The sequence below is a fragment of the Chelonia mydas genome, chromosome 6 (genome assembly GCF_015237465.2).
Source record: "Chelonia mydas isolate rCheMyd1 chromosome 6, rCheMyd1.pri.v2, whole genome shotgun sequence".
NCBI lineage: Eukaryota > Metazoa > Chordata > Testudines > Cheloniidae > Chelonia > Chelonia mydas.
In genome coordinates this window covers 42,687,404-42,702,442 of record NC_051246.2, presented here as the reverse complement: position 1 = coordinate 42,702,442, position 15,039 = coordinate 42,687,404, and the positions used below count along the sequence as shown (strand labels likewise).

At 42.6% G+C, this 15,039-nt stretch overlaps 1 protein-coding gene across 1 annotated transcript in view; it reads right to left on the bottom strand.

Annotated features, from left to right (window-relative positions):
• CCDC73 (coiled-coil domain containing 73) overlaps nucleotides 1-15,039 on the bottom strand; it is a 154,448-nt gene that overhangs the window by 34,784 nt on the left and 104,625 nt on the right. The window contains exons 12-13 of the mRNA XM_043548532.1: nucleotides 13,761-13,865; nucleotides 2-112 (exon numbers count right to left, since the gene is read on the bottom strand). Of these exons, the coding sequence (XP_043404467.1) occupies nucleotides 2-112; nucleotides 13,761-13,865 (216 nt within the window). The remainder of the gene's footprint in view (nucleotide 1; nucleotides 113-13,760; nucleotides 13,866-15,039) is intronic.

Genomic DNA, 15,039 nt, shown 5'->3' with positions numbered 1-15,039 from the left:
CATTTTTTTTCCAAGTTCTTAGTGCTTTCTCATGCTCATTCTGAAGATTAAGGAACTTTTCTTCATTTTCTTTTGCCTTCTCCCTTTGCAGCTCATTATCTCTTTCAAGGGTCTGCAATAAAATTAATTATCCAAAAAATAATCAATATCACATTAATGAATTTTGATGTGTTTTATGTTGCTTGGACCTTTGCTTCTAACATGCTGAAAGTGCCATACAGATCAGTGATAATGTGCTCACTCAACAATAATTTTCATAAATTAACAGAAAGGTGCTTATAGTTTAGCTAACAGGAAACAGGGGGAGGTTATGAAAAAGAAATGGCTATAAAAGGGTATAAAAACACTTGCCATTATTCAGTTTCACTGCATAAGTTTTAATGTGCTGAAAAAGTAATATGAAGTGTAGAGCTGAGAAATATGAAATGTAGCACAATCAAATCCCAGTGTACTTAAAGAAAAAGCTACAGTATAACCAAAGAGAATTTTTCTTTTATCATCACAGCATATACTCAAACTTGCTTAATAACCTTTTCTATAATTTGCATGGTTTAATTTAAAATTGTAACACATCTGTTGGTATGTCAAATATTTAGTGTATGTCCGATTGCCCTTTAATTTATTTTTATTGGTTTACTGAAATTGAATAAAAGTGCTTTAAAAATAATAGGAATATGCTATTAAGTTTTTTTTATGCTGTCATAATTGTGCTTCTAATGTTTCTGGGCTTACTCAGTGTCAACTTTACTGTCATATTGATAAATTAAAAGCAAGCTCATGTAAATCAACTGTAACAGTTCACACATCTCTCTAGTAGTGCTGGAATTTTATCCTATCATTTTTATAACAAAGTGCAGAAGATAAAAGACTTACAGTATCTATTACCTTCTATAAAGATGATACAAACACATTTTCAAATGTAAATACAGTTTTAATGCATGTAACTACATGATCAACTGTATTTATAAGATTTTGCTGTGATTCTTTGAAACCACTTCTGTAAAAGTCAGATATAAAACAGTCTTCAAAGGAATTCTTTTCTACTTCACTTTATAACTACAAAAACATTACTTTTTGATTTACTTAATAATCTTAACATGCCTATACTCACTGTCTAGTTAATGTAGCCACACTATAAAATATTTGGAGAATGAATATAATATACAACATTTAAAAACCTACAGTAGCTCATTCCTACATGTATGGAGAAGCTTACTTCATGATCTGTGGGGGGGAAATATACTAACTCCCACCTAATTAAATAAGAAAAAATAAGCAGTACATTGTGCTGAATAATAATGATATAATACAATCTTATATTTATAGAACACCTTTCATCCCATAGCACTATACAAAACTATAAGCCTGATCCAACATCCACTGAATTTGGTAGAAGGTTTTCCATTGACTTCAATAGGCGGTGGGTCAGACCCTATATACCTTGGGATCATATCATCAACAGCTGACATACAACCTCCTTTGGGGTGGATCACAAAATATCTTAGGACAAAGTGAAAAAAAAATATAAATTTGAAACTTAGAGAGGATTTTTTTGGTGGGCAGTGTAGCGAAGCCTCATTGGCATGGCACCTCCTGCTGGTCGTCCTGGGAATTAGCTCTTTTCCAGCCTTGGAGCGCCCTCTGATGGCTGGTGGCACACCTGCCTCAAGCCCCGTGTCCCTCCCGGTGCCTCTTTACTTCGGGGTTCTGCCCCCAGCAGTACCCCCTTACTCTGGGTTTCCCATCCCAGGGGAACTTCCAACCCTCTAGGCCCACCCTGCCTCAGTGGCTACTGCCAGTCATCATCTAGCCCCCTTTCCCTGGGGCAGACTGCCATCTCATCATTGGCAAGGGGTAGGACCAGCTGCCTCTGCCTATTCCCAGGCTGCGCCGCTGTAGCCCTACTACCTTTTGTAGGCCTTCTCCAAGGCCTGCAGCCTAGGGGTTTACCAGGCTGGAGCTCCCCTTGCCCTTCCCCAACACTGCTCTGCTTCAGGTACCTTCCTCTCAGGCAGCTAGCCCTTCCCACTCCAGGGCTAGAGTGTGACTCCCCAGCTCCTGGCCCCCAGCCTTCTTATCAGGGCCCGCTGGACCCTGATTGAGCTGGCCACACCTGTGGTCAGCTACTCCCTCAGGTGCTCTCACTCCTTTTCCCAGCCGCAGCCCTCTCCAGGACTGCTTTTAACCCCTGTTCTGTTGGAGTGGGGCAGCTGCCCCACGACAGGCAGGATGTATGGTAATTATTCATATTGGAATTTGGCTAGGACACCGGCATTTTGAAGCATTTAAGTTTTCCTTGGAAGCTTCCATTCCTCCTGCAAACAAGGCCTTACCCTGCTTAACATATGAGATCATTTCTGAGGTGGCTGCCAAATATTGGCATCCTTCAGTTCTGTAATGGACTTATCTTGCTAATACAGCAGTACTAATGTACTGCAAAACACACTACCTGAAGTAGCTTATTGCAATTAAATATAAAGTCTGCAGGACAGCAAAAAAATTACATCAACAGCTGAACAACAATGTAACACACATTGTTAAACCCTGAAGTCCCATGGTTCAATAGGAAGCCTAAATATCACAACTGTAAGTATATTTTTTCTTCCTTATCTGAGAAACACACAGCACCAACATCTTGATTTAATTATTATCTTGTTAAAAGAAGTGTTCTAGCATAGTAGCTCTCAATCTTTCCAAACTATTGTACCCCTTTCAGGAATCTGATTTGTCTTGCATACCCCCAAGTTTCACCTCACTTAAAAACTATTTGCTTACAAAATCAGACATAAGAATACGAAAGTGGCACAGCACACTTACTGAAAAATTGCTTACTTTCTTCTTTATCATATAATTATAAAATAAATCAATTGGAATATAAATATTGTACTGACATTTCAGTGTACAGTATATAGAGCAGTATAAACAAGTCATTGTCTGTATGAAATTTTAATTTGTACCAATTATGAATTTGACTTTGCTAGTACTTTTTTTGTAGACTGTTGTAAAATTAGCCAAATATCTAGATGAGTTGAAGAGTGTACCCCTGGAAGACCCCTGATTGAGAACCACTATTCTAGGATGCAGTCTTAGAAAAAGTCCTGTGGATGTAAAGAGTGTGGGGTACAAAAATAAAGTCACCTCAGTCAGTTATTGAAGACTTAAATAAATTGAAATTTAATATTTCTTACTTTGAATATATTAAATATCTTTCCTGTTGTGTCTACTGCTGCCCACTGAATGACATTTAAATTCTCTGTATTTGTATTAATCTGCTGTTTACAGAGAAATCATACCTTTACAGCAGGAAATACACTGACATGCTTTCAAAAGTTGCATGAAACAGTTATTTACCTTACAGTAATTGTGATTCTTTGAGATGTGTTGTTCACATATATTTTATTCTTGGTGAACATGCACTTTAGTTTAGATTCTTTAGGCCAGTGGTGTCTATTGGGGCTGCATCCGCACCCCGAATGTCCTTGTGCCTCCCATTCGAGGGCATAAAGGATGGGGCGACCCAACTTCAGTCCTTTTGCCAATACTGAATCTAGGCGTTATAAGACTCCATAGTAGCAGGGAAAAAGGGCAAATAATGGAATATATATGGACAACATTGCTCATAGACCACAGTTACTGTAAGGTAAGTAACCACTTCTTCTTCTTCAAATGCTTGTCCATATATTTTCCATTCCTGGTGACTTGCAAGCAGTGACCTAGATCACAGGAAGGGGCTGCTTAGAGTCTACCTAAACAGTAACTGTAAGACAGCTCTGCCAAAATGAGCACTGGATATTGACATATCTACTATACAGAAGTGCTGGGTAAATATATGTACTGAACCCATGTTGCTGCCATACAAATTTTCCAAAATTTGAACACTTCTCAAAGAAGCTGCAGAAGCTGCTTGAACCATTGTGGAAAGAGGCCTTTAATCCTCAATGGTGGCTCTAAACTAGCTATCTCATAGCATAACTTAATACAAGTAAAAATCAGTTAGGTAGTCTCTTCACTGATATAGCCTGCCCCTTTACCTTGTACTTGGTTAAGATAGAAGTCAGAAACTTGGCAAAAACTTTTGGTGAGGCTTCAAAGTCACCCTGTCCTTTAAATACAGTGTATGGAGATCCCACCATGAGTGCTTGTATCTCTCCCACCCCTCTAGCAGATGGTATCGCTATGAGGATGGCTGTTTTGATAGATAGGTGGAAAATGGAATGTGTTGTGAGGAGCTCAAAATGTGGACCCATTAACCCAATCAGCACTAGGTTGAGGTCTCAGGAAGGGGGAGGCTCCCGCATTGGAAGATGCACCCACATAACACCTTTCAGGATTCTAGCTACTGTAAGGTGTCAGAATATTGAATGATTTGGAATAGAAGGCTGGTGAATTGAAATGGCTGTCAGTGTACCCTTAAAGAGATCACAGACAGTCTTGAATTCTTCCAGGACAAGAGGTAGTCTAGTATAGCAGGTATCTGAGTATCAGTTGGAGATAATTGATGTTGCTGCGCCCAGATAATAAATCTCTTCCATTTGGCAGAGTGTGTTTGCCTTTCTACTGTACTTAAGTATAGTCTGGACCCATAAAGAGATGCTCCCTTCCACTGCTGTTGACCAGCCAGCATCCAAGCAGTGAGGTTCAGAAAGGTTGGATCAAGATGGAGGATTTGCCCCTCTGTCTGGGAGATTACATCTGGCTGGAGAGGTAGTTGGACTGGAGGTTAATTGGAGAGATTCATCAAGTCTGAGACTCGGACCTGCCTTAGCAAAACCAGTGCCATTATGATCATGGGGCTGATTCCTGTCTGAATTTCCTGATGATTCTTCCAACTAATGGGATTGGAGGGTATGCATACATTAGTCTAGAGCCCTGGGGATCAGCAACACATCTGACAGAGAACCCTGGCCCTGACTCCTCCAGAGCAGAATCTCAGACATTTCTTGTTCTCTTTCATTGCAAACAGATCCCCCTATCTGGTGAAGATATCCTGTATGATGGTATCTTTTACTGATCACATGCAGTTACTTCCAGACTGCTTCCTCAGGTGGTTTTCCAGAATATTCTGCAAGCCTTGTAAGTGAAGGGCTTTTAGGGTAATTTAATGTCAAATGCAGAAATTCTATAGACGCACAGCTTCTTGACAAAAGGGGGGGTGGATCTTGCTTCCCCTTGCCTGTTGATATAAAATATCTCCATGGTGGTGTCTGTCATAATCTGAATGGTTAACCTTTTCAGAAGTGGAAGGAATGCTGCTCAAGTCCAGCAAATGGCCCTGAGCACTAAGTGTTGTTCTTTGAGATGTGTTGCACGTATCCATTCCACTTTAGGTCTGTGCACACCAGTTCACTAGCATCAGATTTTTCCCTTGGGGTACTCATAGGGGTGGCACATGCCCCCTCTGCTGTCGCATAATAGTATAAAGGGCTGATCTACCCTCCACCCCCCTCACTTTCCTCTTACCAGACAGACTCCAATATATAGAGGAAGGAGGGTGACACATGGATTAGACGTGCAATGCAAATCAAAGAATAATAATTACAGGTTAGTAGCAGTTTTTCTTCTGCAAGTGATTGCCCATGTCCATTCCACTTCAGATGACTCTCAAGCATTTCAATCTGGAGGTAGGATCAGAGTCTACCTGAATAATGATTAAAGGACTACATTCCAAATCTGGCATCATCTCTAGACTGTTGAGAGATGGCATAATGAGAAACAACAGTATGCAAAATGAAGACCAAGTTGCAGGTCTATGAATGTCCAAAATAAGTACTTGAGCTAGAAAAGCTGCAGAAGTTGCATTTGCTCTGGTTAGAAGTGCTAACATCCTGTTCAATGGAGTTATATTGGCCATGTCATAGCACAATTGTATACAGGAGGAGATCCATGATGGAATTCTTTGAGAAGAGATTGGAAGGTCCCTCATCCTGTCTGCAACCTCCATGAACAATTGCAAGGATGAGCTAAATGATTTACTCCTGTCAAGTAAAATGCTAAAATGCTCTGCTAACATCCAACATATAGAGTCTCTCCTCATGCATATGAGCATGAAGCTTAGGAAGAAAATTCGTAAACATATTGCCTGACTGATGTGGAAGTGAGAAACCATTTTGGTGAAAAACTTTGGATGAGGGCATAGGCATACCTTGTCCTTGTAGAAGACTACATATGGTGTTTCAGATATCATAGCACTCAATCCACCTACTTTTCTTGTTGAGGTAATTGCCACCAAAAAGGCTATCTTCATTGAAAGGTGGAACAATGAACAGGTAGTCAGCAGTACAAAGGGAGAACCCATTAGTTTTGCTAGAACTAAGTTTAAATCACAAGAGGAATAGGATCCTCTACTTGGGGATATAACCGGTCCAGACCCTTCAAAATCCTGATAGATAATCGCTCTGTTTTCTCCAGTCCTATGTAAATCCAGGAGGTTGAAAGCCAAGTTAGCTGTTAGGTGAACCCTGGCAGAACTAATGTCAAGACTTTGCTGTTTCAGGTATAACAAATAGTCCAGCACTAGTCCATGTTGTACTGAAAACCCCTTATTGTGGACCAGACAGAGACTCTCTTCCATTTCAACAGATCAAACTACCTAGTCTAAGGCTTCCTACTATTCAAGATGATGTTTTGTAACTCCTTTGAACAGATTTCCTCCTGAGGTGTTAATCATGGAGCATCCAGGCTGTATAAAGGACCTCCTGGATGGAATGGAGATGACTGTGGTCCTGTGATATCAGCTCTGAGTTGTCTTGTAGTGTCAATGGAGCCCTAGTTGAGAGGCTCATCAGTGGAAAAGCAATACTATGTGTACCACTCAAGCATGGTTCTGCTTGATTTTAACAACACACTGTGAAGGAGCGGAACCAGAGGATATGTGTACATGATTTTGTATTTTCAGGGAAATAGGAAAGTGTCCATCAGAGACCGTGCTAGAGAACAAAATGGATTACGCGTCCTGTTGATGCAGGTTGCACACAGTTGGAAAAGGAATCTGACTATATCTGGGCAGAGACCACTTGCAGTGACTAGTGAAAAACCTGTTCAGTAGGTCTGCCAGATTGTTCTGGGCACTGAGAAGGTGGGAGGCTTTGAGATGGATTGAGCTGGTTTCACAGAAGTCCCAAAGCAGCATTGCCTCTTGGGAAAGAAGTGTTGATCTGGCCCCTCTCTGTTCAAACAGAACATATCTGCATGTTGACCATAAGTACTAGCAAATTCCTTCCCTTGATATAGGGAAGGAAAGTGTGGCAAGCTAGATGAATGACTTTCAACTCTTGCATTATATGGAGAGCTAAATCCTGGCTAGACCTGAGCCTTTGAATCTACTGAGATCTCAGGTGGGCCCCCCAAGCTAGGGCAGAAGCATCCATAACCAAACTCAAAGTCAGCTGATGGGGAGCAAACTGAACTCCCGTACACATACTGGATTGGTCTATCCACCAGTCCAAACAGTCTAAGAATGATGTTAGCCCTCAAACCACCATATCCAATGAATGACAAATCAAGGAGTACACCAAGCTCAGCCAGCCCTGCAGCTTTCTGAGTTGAAGTATAGGACTTGGGGAGAGTACAGGCAGGAAATGCTTGGCAGTGACCTGATAAGGTGTAAATGGATGAACTTGAGGATGGACTTAAGAACTTTACTTTGAATGTTTGTTAAATTTTAATATATTACAGTCCAAGAGAGAGTGTGTGTCATAAATATAAAGGGAAGGGTAACAACCTTTATGTATGCAGTAATATAAAATTCCTTGTGGCCAGAGGCACAGAACCCCCTTACCTGTAAGGGGTTAATCAGCTCAATTAACCTAGTTGGCACCTGACCAGAAGGACCAATGGGGAAAGAAGATACTTTCAAATGGCGGCGGGAAGGCTTTGCTTTTTGTGCTGTGTGTGTGTTCTCTCCGGAGACAAAGAGGGAGACCAAGCACGTAATCCAGCTCCTACTGAATGATACATCTAAATTTACAGAAATAGTAAGTAATAGCAAGGAAATGCATAAGATTATCTATTGTTTTAGCTTGTGAATTTTCCCTATGCTCAGAGGGAGGTTTATCCCTATTTTTTTTGTAACTTTAAAGCTTTGCCTAGAGGGGAATCTTCTGTGTTTTGAATCTGATTACCCTATAAAATTACCTTCCATCCTGATTTTAGAGAGGTGCTTCTTTTACTTTTTTTTCTTTATAATAAAGTTCTGGGTTTTTTTTAAGAATCTGATTGGTTTTAGTTTCCTAAAAAACCAGGGATTTGGTCTGTGCTCACCTGTACCAATTGGTAAGGATATTATTCTCAAGCCTCCCCAGGAAAGGGGGTGAAGGGGCTTGGGGGGAATATTTTGGGGAATAGGAACTCAAAGTGGTTCTTTTCCTTGAATCTTTGTCTAACTCACTTGGTGGTGGCAGCAAATACCGTCCAAGGACAAGAAGGGATTTGTGCCTTGGGGAAGTTTTAATCTAAGCTGGTAGAAATAAACTTAGGGGGTCTTTCATTCGGGTCCCCACATCTGTACCCCAGAGTTCAGAGTAGGGAGGAAACCCTGACAGTGTGAATGGAGAAAAGGGTTGGTGAGTTACTGAAGAAGCCTGTGGAAGGAGGAAACTGAGGCAGGAGTCATTTGCAAGGCCACACTAAGGCCATAAGGGAGCACTCAGTTAGAATCATAGAATATCAGGGTTGGAAGGGACCTCAGGAGGTCATCTAGTCCAACCCCCTGCTCAAAGCAGGACCGATCCCCGACTAAATCATCCCAGCCAGGGCTTTGTCAAGCCTGACCTTAAAAACTTTTAGGGAAGGAGATTCGACCACCTCCCTAGGTAACGCATTCCAGTGTTTCACCACCCTCATAGTGAAAAAGTTTTTCCTAATATCCAACCTAAATCTCCCCCACTGCAACTTGAGACCATTACTCCTTGTTCTGTCATCTGCTACCACTGAGAACAGTCTAGAGCCATCCTCTTTAGAACCCCCTTTCAGGCAGTTGAAAGCAGCTATCAAATCCCCCCTTATTCTTCTCTTCCGTATACTAAACATCCCCAGTTCCCTCAGCCTCTCCTCATAACTCATGTGTTCCAGTCCCCTAATCATTTTTAAAAAGAAAAGGAGTACTTGTGGCACCTTAGAGACTAACCAATTTGTTTGAGCATAAGCTTTCGTGAGCTACAGCTCACTTCATCGGATGCATACTGTGGAAACTGCAGAAGACATTATATACACAGAGACCATGAAACAATACCTCCTCCCACCCCACTCTCCTGCTGGTAATAGCTTATCTAAAGTGATCACTCTCCTTACAATGTGTACGATAATCAAGTTGGGCCATTTCCAGCACAAATCCAGGTTTTCTCACCCCCCCCCCTCCCCCTTTTTCAAAAAACCACACACACAGACTCACTCTCCTGCTGGTAATAGCTTATCCAAAGTGACCACTCTCCTTACAATGTTTATGAAAATCAAGGTGGGCCATTTCCAGCACAAATCCAGGTTTTCTCACCCCCCCCCAAAACACACACACAGGGAGAGTGAGTTTGTGTGTGTGTGTGTTAGCCTTTTTCCAGTCATCTGGGACCTCCCCCGATCACCATGAGTTTTCAAAGATAATGGTCAATGGCTCTGCAATCACATCTGCCAGCTCCTTTAGCACTCTCCGATGCAACGCATCCGGCCCCATGGACTTGTGCTTGTCCAGCTTTTCTAAGTAGTCCCGAACCACTTCTTTCTCCACAGAGGGCTGGTCACCTCCTCCCCATGCTGTGCTGCCCAGTGCCGTAGTCTGGGAGCTGACCTTGTTCGTGAAGACAGAGGCAAAAAAAGCATTGAGTACATTAGCTTTTTCCACATCCTCTGTCATGAGCTTGCCTCCCTCATTCAGTAAGGGGCCCACACTTTCCTTGACTTTCTTCTTGTTGCTAACATACCTGAAGAAACCCTTCTTGTTACTCTTAACATCTCTTGCTAGCTGCAACTCCAGGTGTGATTTGGCCTTCCTGATTTCACTCCTGCAAGCCCGAGCAATATTTTTATACTCATCCCTGGTCATTTGTCCAATCTTCCACTTCTTGTAAGCTTCTTTTTTGTATTTAAGAGCAGCAAGGATTTCACTGTTAAGCCAAGCTGGTCGCCTGCCATATTTACTATTCTTTCTACACATCGGGATGGTTTGTCCCTGTAACCTCAATAAGGATTCTTTAAAATACAGCCAGCTCTCCTGGACTCCTTTCCCCCTCATGTTATTCTCCCAGGGGATCTTGCCCATCAGTTCCCTGAGGGAGTCAAAGTCTGCTTTTCTGAAGTCCAGGGTCTGTATTCTGCTGCTCTCCTTTCTTCCTTGTGTTAGGATCCTGAAGTCGACCATTTCATGGTCACTGCCTCCCAGGTTCCCATCCACTTTTGCTTCCCCTACTAATTCTTCCCAGTTTGTGAGCAGCAGGTCAAGAAGAGCTTGTTGGTTCCTCCAGCACTTGCACCAGGAAATTGTCCCCTACATTTTCCAAAAACTTCCTGGATTGCCTGTGCACCGCTGTATTGCTCTCCCAGCAGATATCAGGGTGATTGAAGTCTCCCATAAGAACCAGGGCCTGCGATCTAATAACTTCTGCAAGTTGCCGGAAGAAAGCCTCGTCCACCTCATCCCCCTGGTCTGGTGGTCTATAGTAGACTCCCACCACGACATCACCCTTGTTGCTCACACTTCTAAACTTAATCCAGAGACTCTCAGGTTTTTCTGCAGTTTCATACCAGAGATCTGAGCCGTCATACTGCTCTCTTACATACAGTGCAACTCCCCCATCTTTTCTGCCCTTCCTGAACAGCTTATATCCATCCATGACAGTACTCCAGTCGTGAGTTATCCCACCAAGTCTCTGTTATTCCAGTCACATCATAATTCCTTGACTGTGCCAGGGCTTCCAGTTCTCCCTGCTTGTTTCCCAGGCTTCGTGCATTTGTATATAGGCGCTTGAGGTAACCTGCTGATCGCGCCTCTTTCTCAGTGTGAGGCAGGAGCCCTCCCCTCTCACGCGCTCCTGCTCGTGCCTCCTCCCGGTATCCCACTTCCCCACTTACATGAGGGCTTTGGTCTCCTTCCCCCGGTGAACCTAGTTTAAAGCCCTCCTCACTAGGTTAGCCAGCCTGCTTGCGAAGATGCTCTTCCCTCTCTTCGTTAGGTGGAGCCCGTCTCTGCCTAGCACTCCTTCTTGGAACACCATCCCATGGTCAAAGAATCCAAAGCCTTCTCTCCGACACCTCCTGCGTAGGAATTCGTTGACTTCCATGATTCGATGGTCTCTACCCAGGCCTTTTCCTTCCACGGGGAGGATGGACGAGAACACCACTTGCACCTCAAACTCCTTTATCCTTCTTCCCGGAGCCACGTAGTCCGCAGTGATCCGCTCAAGGTCATTGTTAGCAGTATCATTGGTGCCCACGTGAAGAAGCAGGAAGGGGGTAGCGATCTGAGGGCTTGATGAGTCTCCCCAGTCTCTCCGTCACATTGCGAATCTTAGCTCCTGGCAAGCAGCAGACTTCTCGGTTTTCCCGGTCGGGGCGGCAGATAGATGACTCAGTCCCTCTGAGGAGAGAGTCCCCGACCACCACCACCCGCCTCCTTCTCTTGGGAGCGGTGGTCGTGGAACCCCCAACCCTAGGACAGTGCATCTCATGTCTTCCAATCGGTGGAGTCTCCTTCTGCTCCCTTCACTCAGACGTATCATCTGGTCCACTCTCTGCATTAGTACCTGTGGAGAGAACATGAAAATGGTTACTTACCTGTATCTGCCCTGCTGGTACATGGACCTTCCCCTTTTTTCTTCTGGAGGTCACATCATGCCAATTTTCTTCACCATCCTTCTGTCCCCGATGTGCAGCCTGCTCTGAATCTTCAGAACCTTGTGCCCGTAGAAGCCTATCCTGACATCCGTCCAGGAAATCTTCAGTTTCTCTTATGCAACACAGGGTCGATACCTGTTGCTCCAGACCTTGAACCTTCTCTTCCAGTATGGAGACCACCTTGCACTTTGTACAGACAAAGTCGCATCTGTCCTGTTGGTAGCCACACAATGACATTCTGCAACAGCTGTAACTGGCATAAAATAACCAGTGTTGCATCAGTGCCAAATGGACCCTACCTATGCCCTGAGCTACCCTATTCTGTGGCAGAGCAAGAGGAATTCTGCCTCTTTGAGCTAGGACATGTTGATGGTGACCTGGATTTATGCCCCTTAGAAGAGTGGTGCTCCTTTCTGTCCCTGACCTCAGAAGTTTTACCAGTTGAAGAAGAGACTTTCTTAGAGATGTGACCCTCAGAGCTATAAGCTACAGAGCTGACAGCAGTACATTTTGAAGAGGACTGCTAAGAGTTTTCATTCCCAGCCACTCCAGGACATGAAGAGGGATGTATAAATCTCTCCAGCAAAAATAAATTCAAGCAAGTCTCTTATGTTCTGTGTTCTGCTTGAGAAGGACTTGCACATTCCTGAGAGATATACTATTTGCCTCTCACAATGAGCATCACTGCCTTACAAGATGGACAGTTATTAAAACCTGGAGACTTTTGTTCTACTCTAAGGGATTGACTTAGTAGCAGGAAATCTCACACAGAAAATAAGGATTTTGTGTGTGTTTTTTTTTAAAAAAGGAAACATTATGGAAAACTTATGACTAAGGCCATGTCTACACTAGCACTTATGTTGGCAAAACTTATGTTGCTGAGGGGTGTTAAAAAACACACCTCTGACCAACATAAATTCCGCTGGCGTCAGTGGTAGTGTGCACAGGGTGAGGGGATATTTTACGCTCCAGTCACTCCTTAGCCTCTTTGCTGAGGCTTTCAAGTAGGATATCAATTAGTTCCAGTTTTGAAAGTTGTGGGGTTTTGTTTTTTTAGTAGATACATATACTGATTGGGAGCTAGATTCACTTTCACAGTTCAAAAAGAAATGTATTATTATTTCTTCTTCTTCTTTCAGTGGTGTCCCTATGAGTGCTCCAATTCAGGTGTGTCTTTGATTTGAGATCTTCTTCTGCTACAAGTTGGAAATTAGGAAGTTAGGAATATCTGAGCTTTTTGTTCACTGTGCAATCCCCTTTATGTGTGTAAATGGTTCTAAATACCTTTAGATAGATAGATAGGCTATGTCAACACTAGAGACCTTACAACGGCACAGCTCCGCTGCTGTAAGGTCACTTGTGTAGCCGCTCTACGCTGATGGGAGAGAGCTCTCCTGTTGACACAGCTACCGCCACTCATTGAAGGTGGTTTAATTCTGTCAAATTCAGCATACTCTGACCTGCCCCTTCACCACTTTTAACATGCAGCCTATGCCAAGGACCGTGAGGGAAGGTGGCACTATGCTTCGGATGTCGTTATGCCAGCCCTTTTGCTCTGCTGAAATTGAGGACAGGATCTTGAATTGAGGACAGGATCTTGCCCCTTTGATTTTCAGAGTTTCAACTTTCTAAGAAAAACCAACACATCTTAAAAAAAAAAAAATCACTTAACTAAAACAAGTCTTGAGGGTAACTAAGATTTTGCTTTTTCCTCCAGAAACAAATTGGTGAAAATTGGCAGCCATCTTTTTTGTTGAGGAATTTAGGGAATAGGAACTATATGGTGTGTTTCAAGGTTCATACTGACAGTTAAGGAGCTGAGGGACCAGAGGATAGGAGGTCAAAAGTTCTGAAAAGCATTCTGATGTCTTTAACAGCCCTACACTCTTCAAAAGCATACAGCAGGTAGTAATAGATTGTATAATCAAGAAAAATCTGACCTGATATTCTTCTTTCAGTGCATTCAATTCACTTTCCATCCTGACATTTGCTTGGGTCAGTCGCTGAAGCAGCTGCTGCAAATGTTGTAGAGAACTGATAATCTCCTTATGAAAATAAACAAATCATGGTATATTAAATCTGTTTAGTTTGTGAAGTTTGAGCATAAAGATAATAACGGATCTTTTACAAATACTTTATTTTTGATTAACAAATGTGTTCTTTCCTCAGTTAATAAATTACATAATTTACATTAATATTACTATTTCTCTTTTTTAAATTATCAGTATGATCAGTTTTGGGAGGGGGTTGATGGAAGACGGAAGAGCAACTCCACTCCTCTGTGCCCTTTTTCTGTGGAGCAATATAATAGTAATGTTCTTCTCAAGGTATTTTCTTATATGATACCACTTGATGAACAGTTTAGTAACAGTTTTGGGCCCATCTGAACAAGACATGTTTAAATGAGCCAAATTCATTGTGCACTTCAGTTTTGAGTTCAGCACATTTGGCAGAGTAATGTTACGGCAATATATCACACTGCCAGTTTGGAAGACCCCAGGGGAAACAGGCAACCACTTTCACAAATGGATGACCCTGAAAACTGTTCTCCATCTTCTGAATGTAGACTCTACTGGGCTGGAATTTACATACAGTAATGGTGTATTATGACATGAACATCAGAATGTTGTGATACAGTTCAGGTTTATCAGACTTTGCAGCTAGAATCTGATCTTTCTAGGGTATATCCCCCCAGGATGCTACAATGATGGGCCCATTGGAACTAAAAATAACACACACATTTTTAAATTTTGAGATGAATTTAGGGCCAGATTTGAATCCCTTACTGACAGTGGTGAGCAGTTACTCACACAAGTATTCCATTGACTTCACAGGAATTCTCAAGAGCAACTACTCACTACGGTATAGGGTTCAAAGTGTGGCTCTTAGGGATTTAATATTCATGATGGTGAGGGACTAGCAGCTCTCACTTAAGTGCCATGTAATACTGTGTAAATTTCTTCCCCAGCTTACTAATGCAAACTACAGTTCTGACTTGCAATATCCCTGCTGCTCTTCCAGTTTTGGGATTCTCCTAAGAATCTTATGCCCAATTTGTGGTGTTTTTGTATCATGGTGAACAGAAGTTATAGCTACACTGCAATTAGACACCTGCGGCTGATCTCTGCCAGCTGCCTCAGGCTCACAGGGCTGTTTAATTAAGGTGTAGACATTTGGGCTCGTGAGCTCTGGGACCCTCCAACTTTCCAGGCTCCTAGA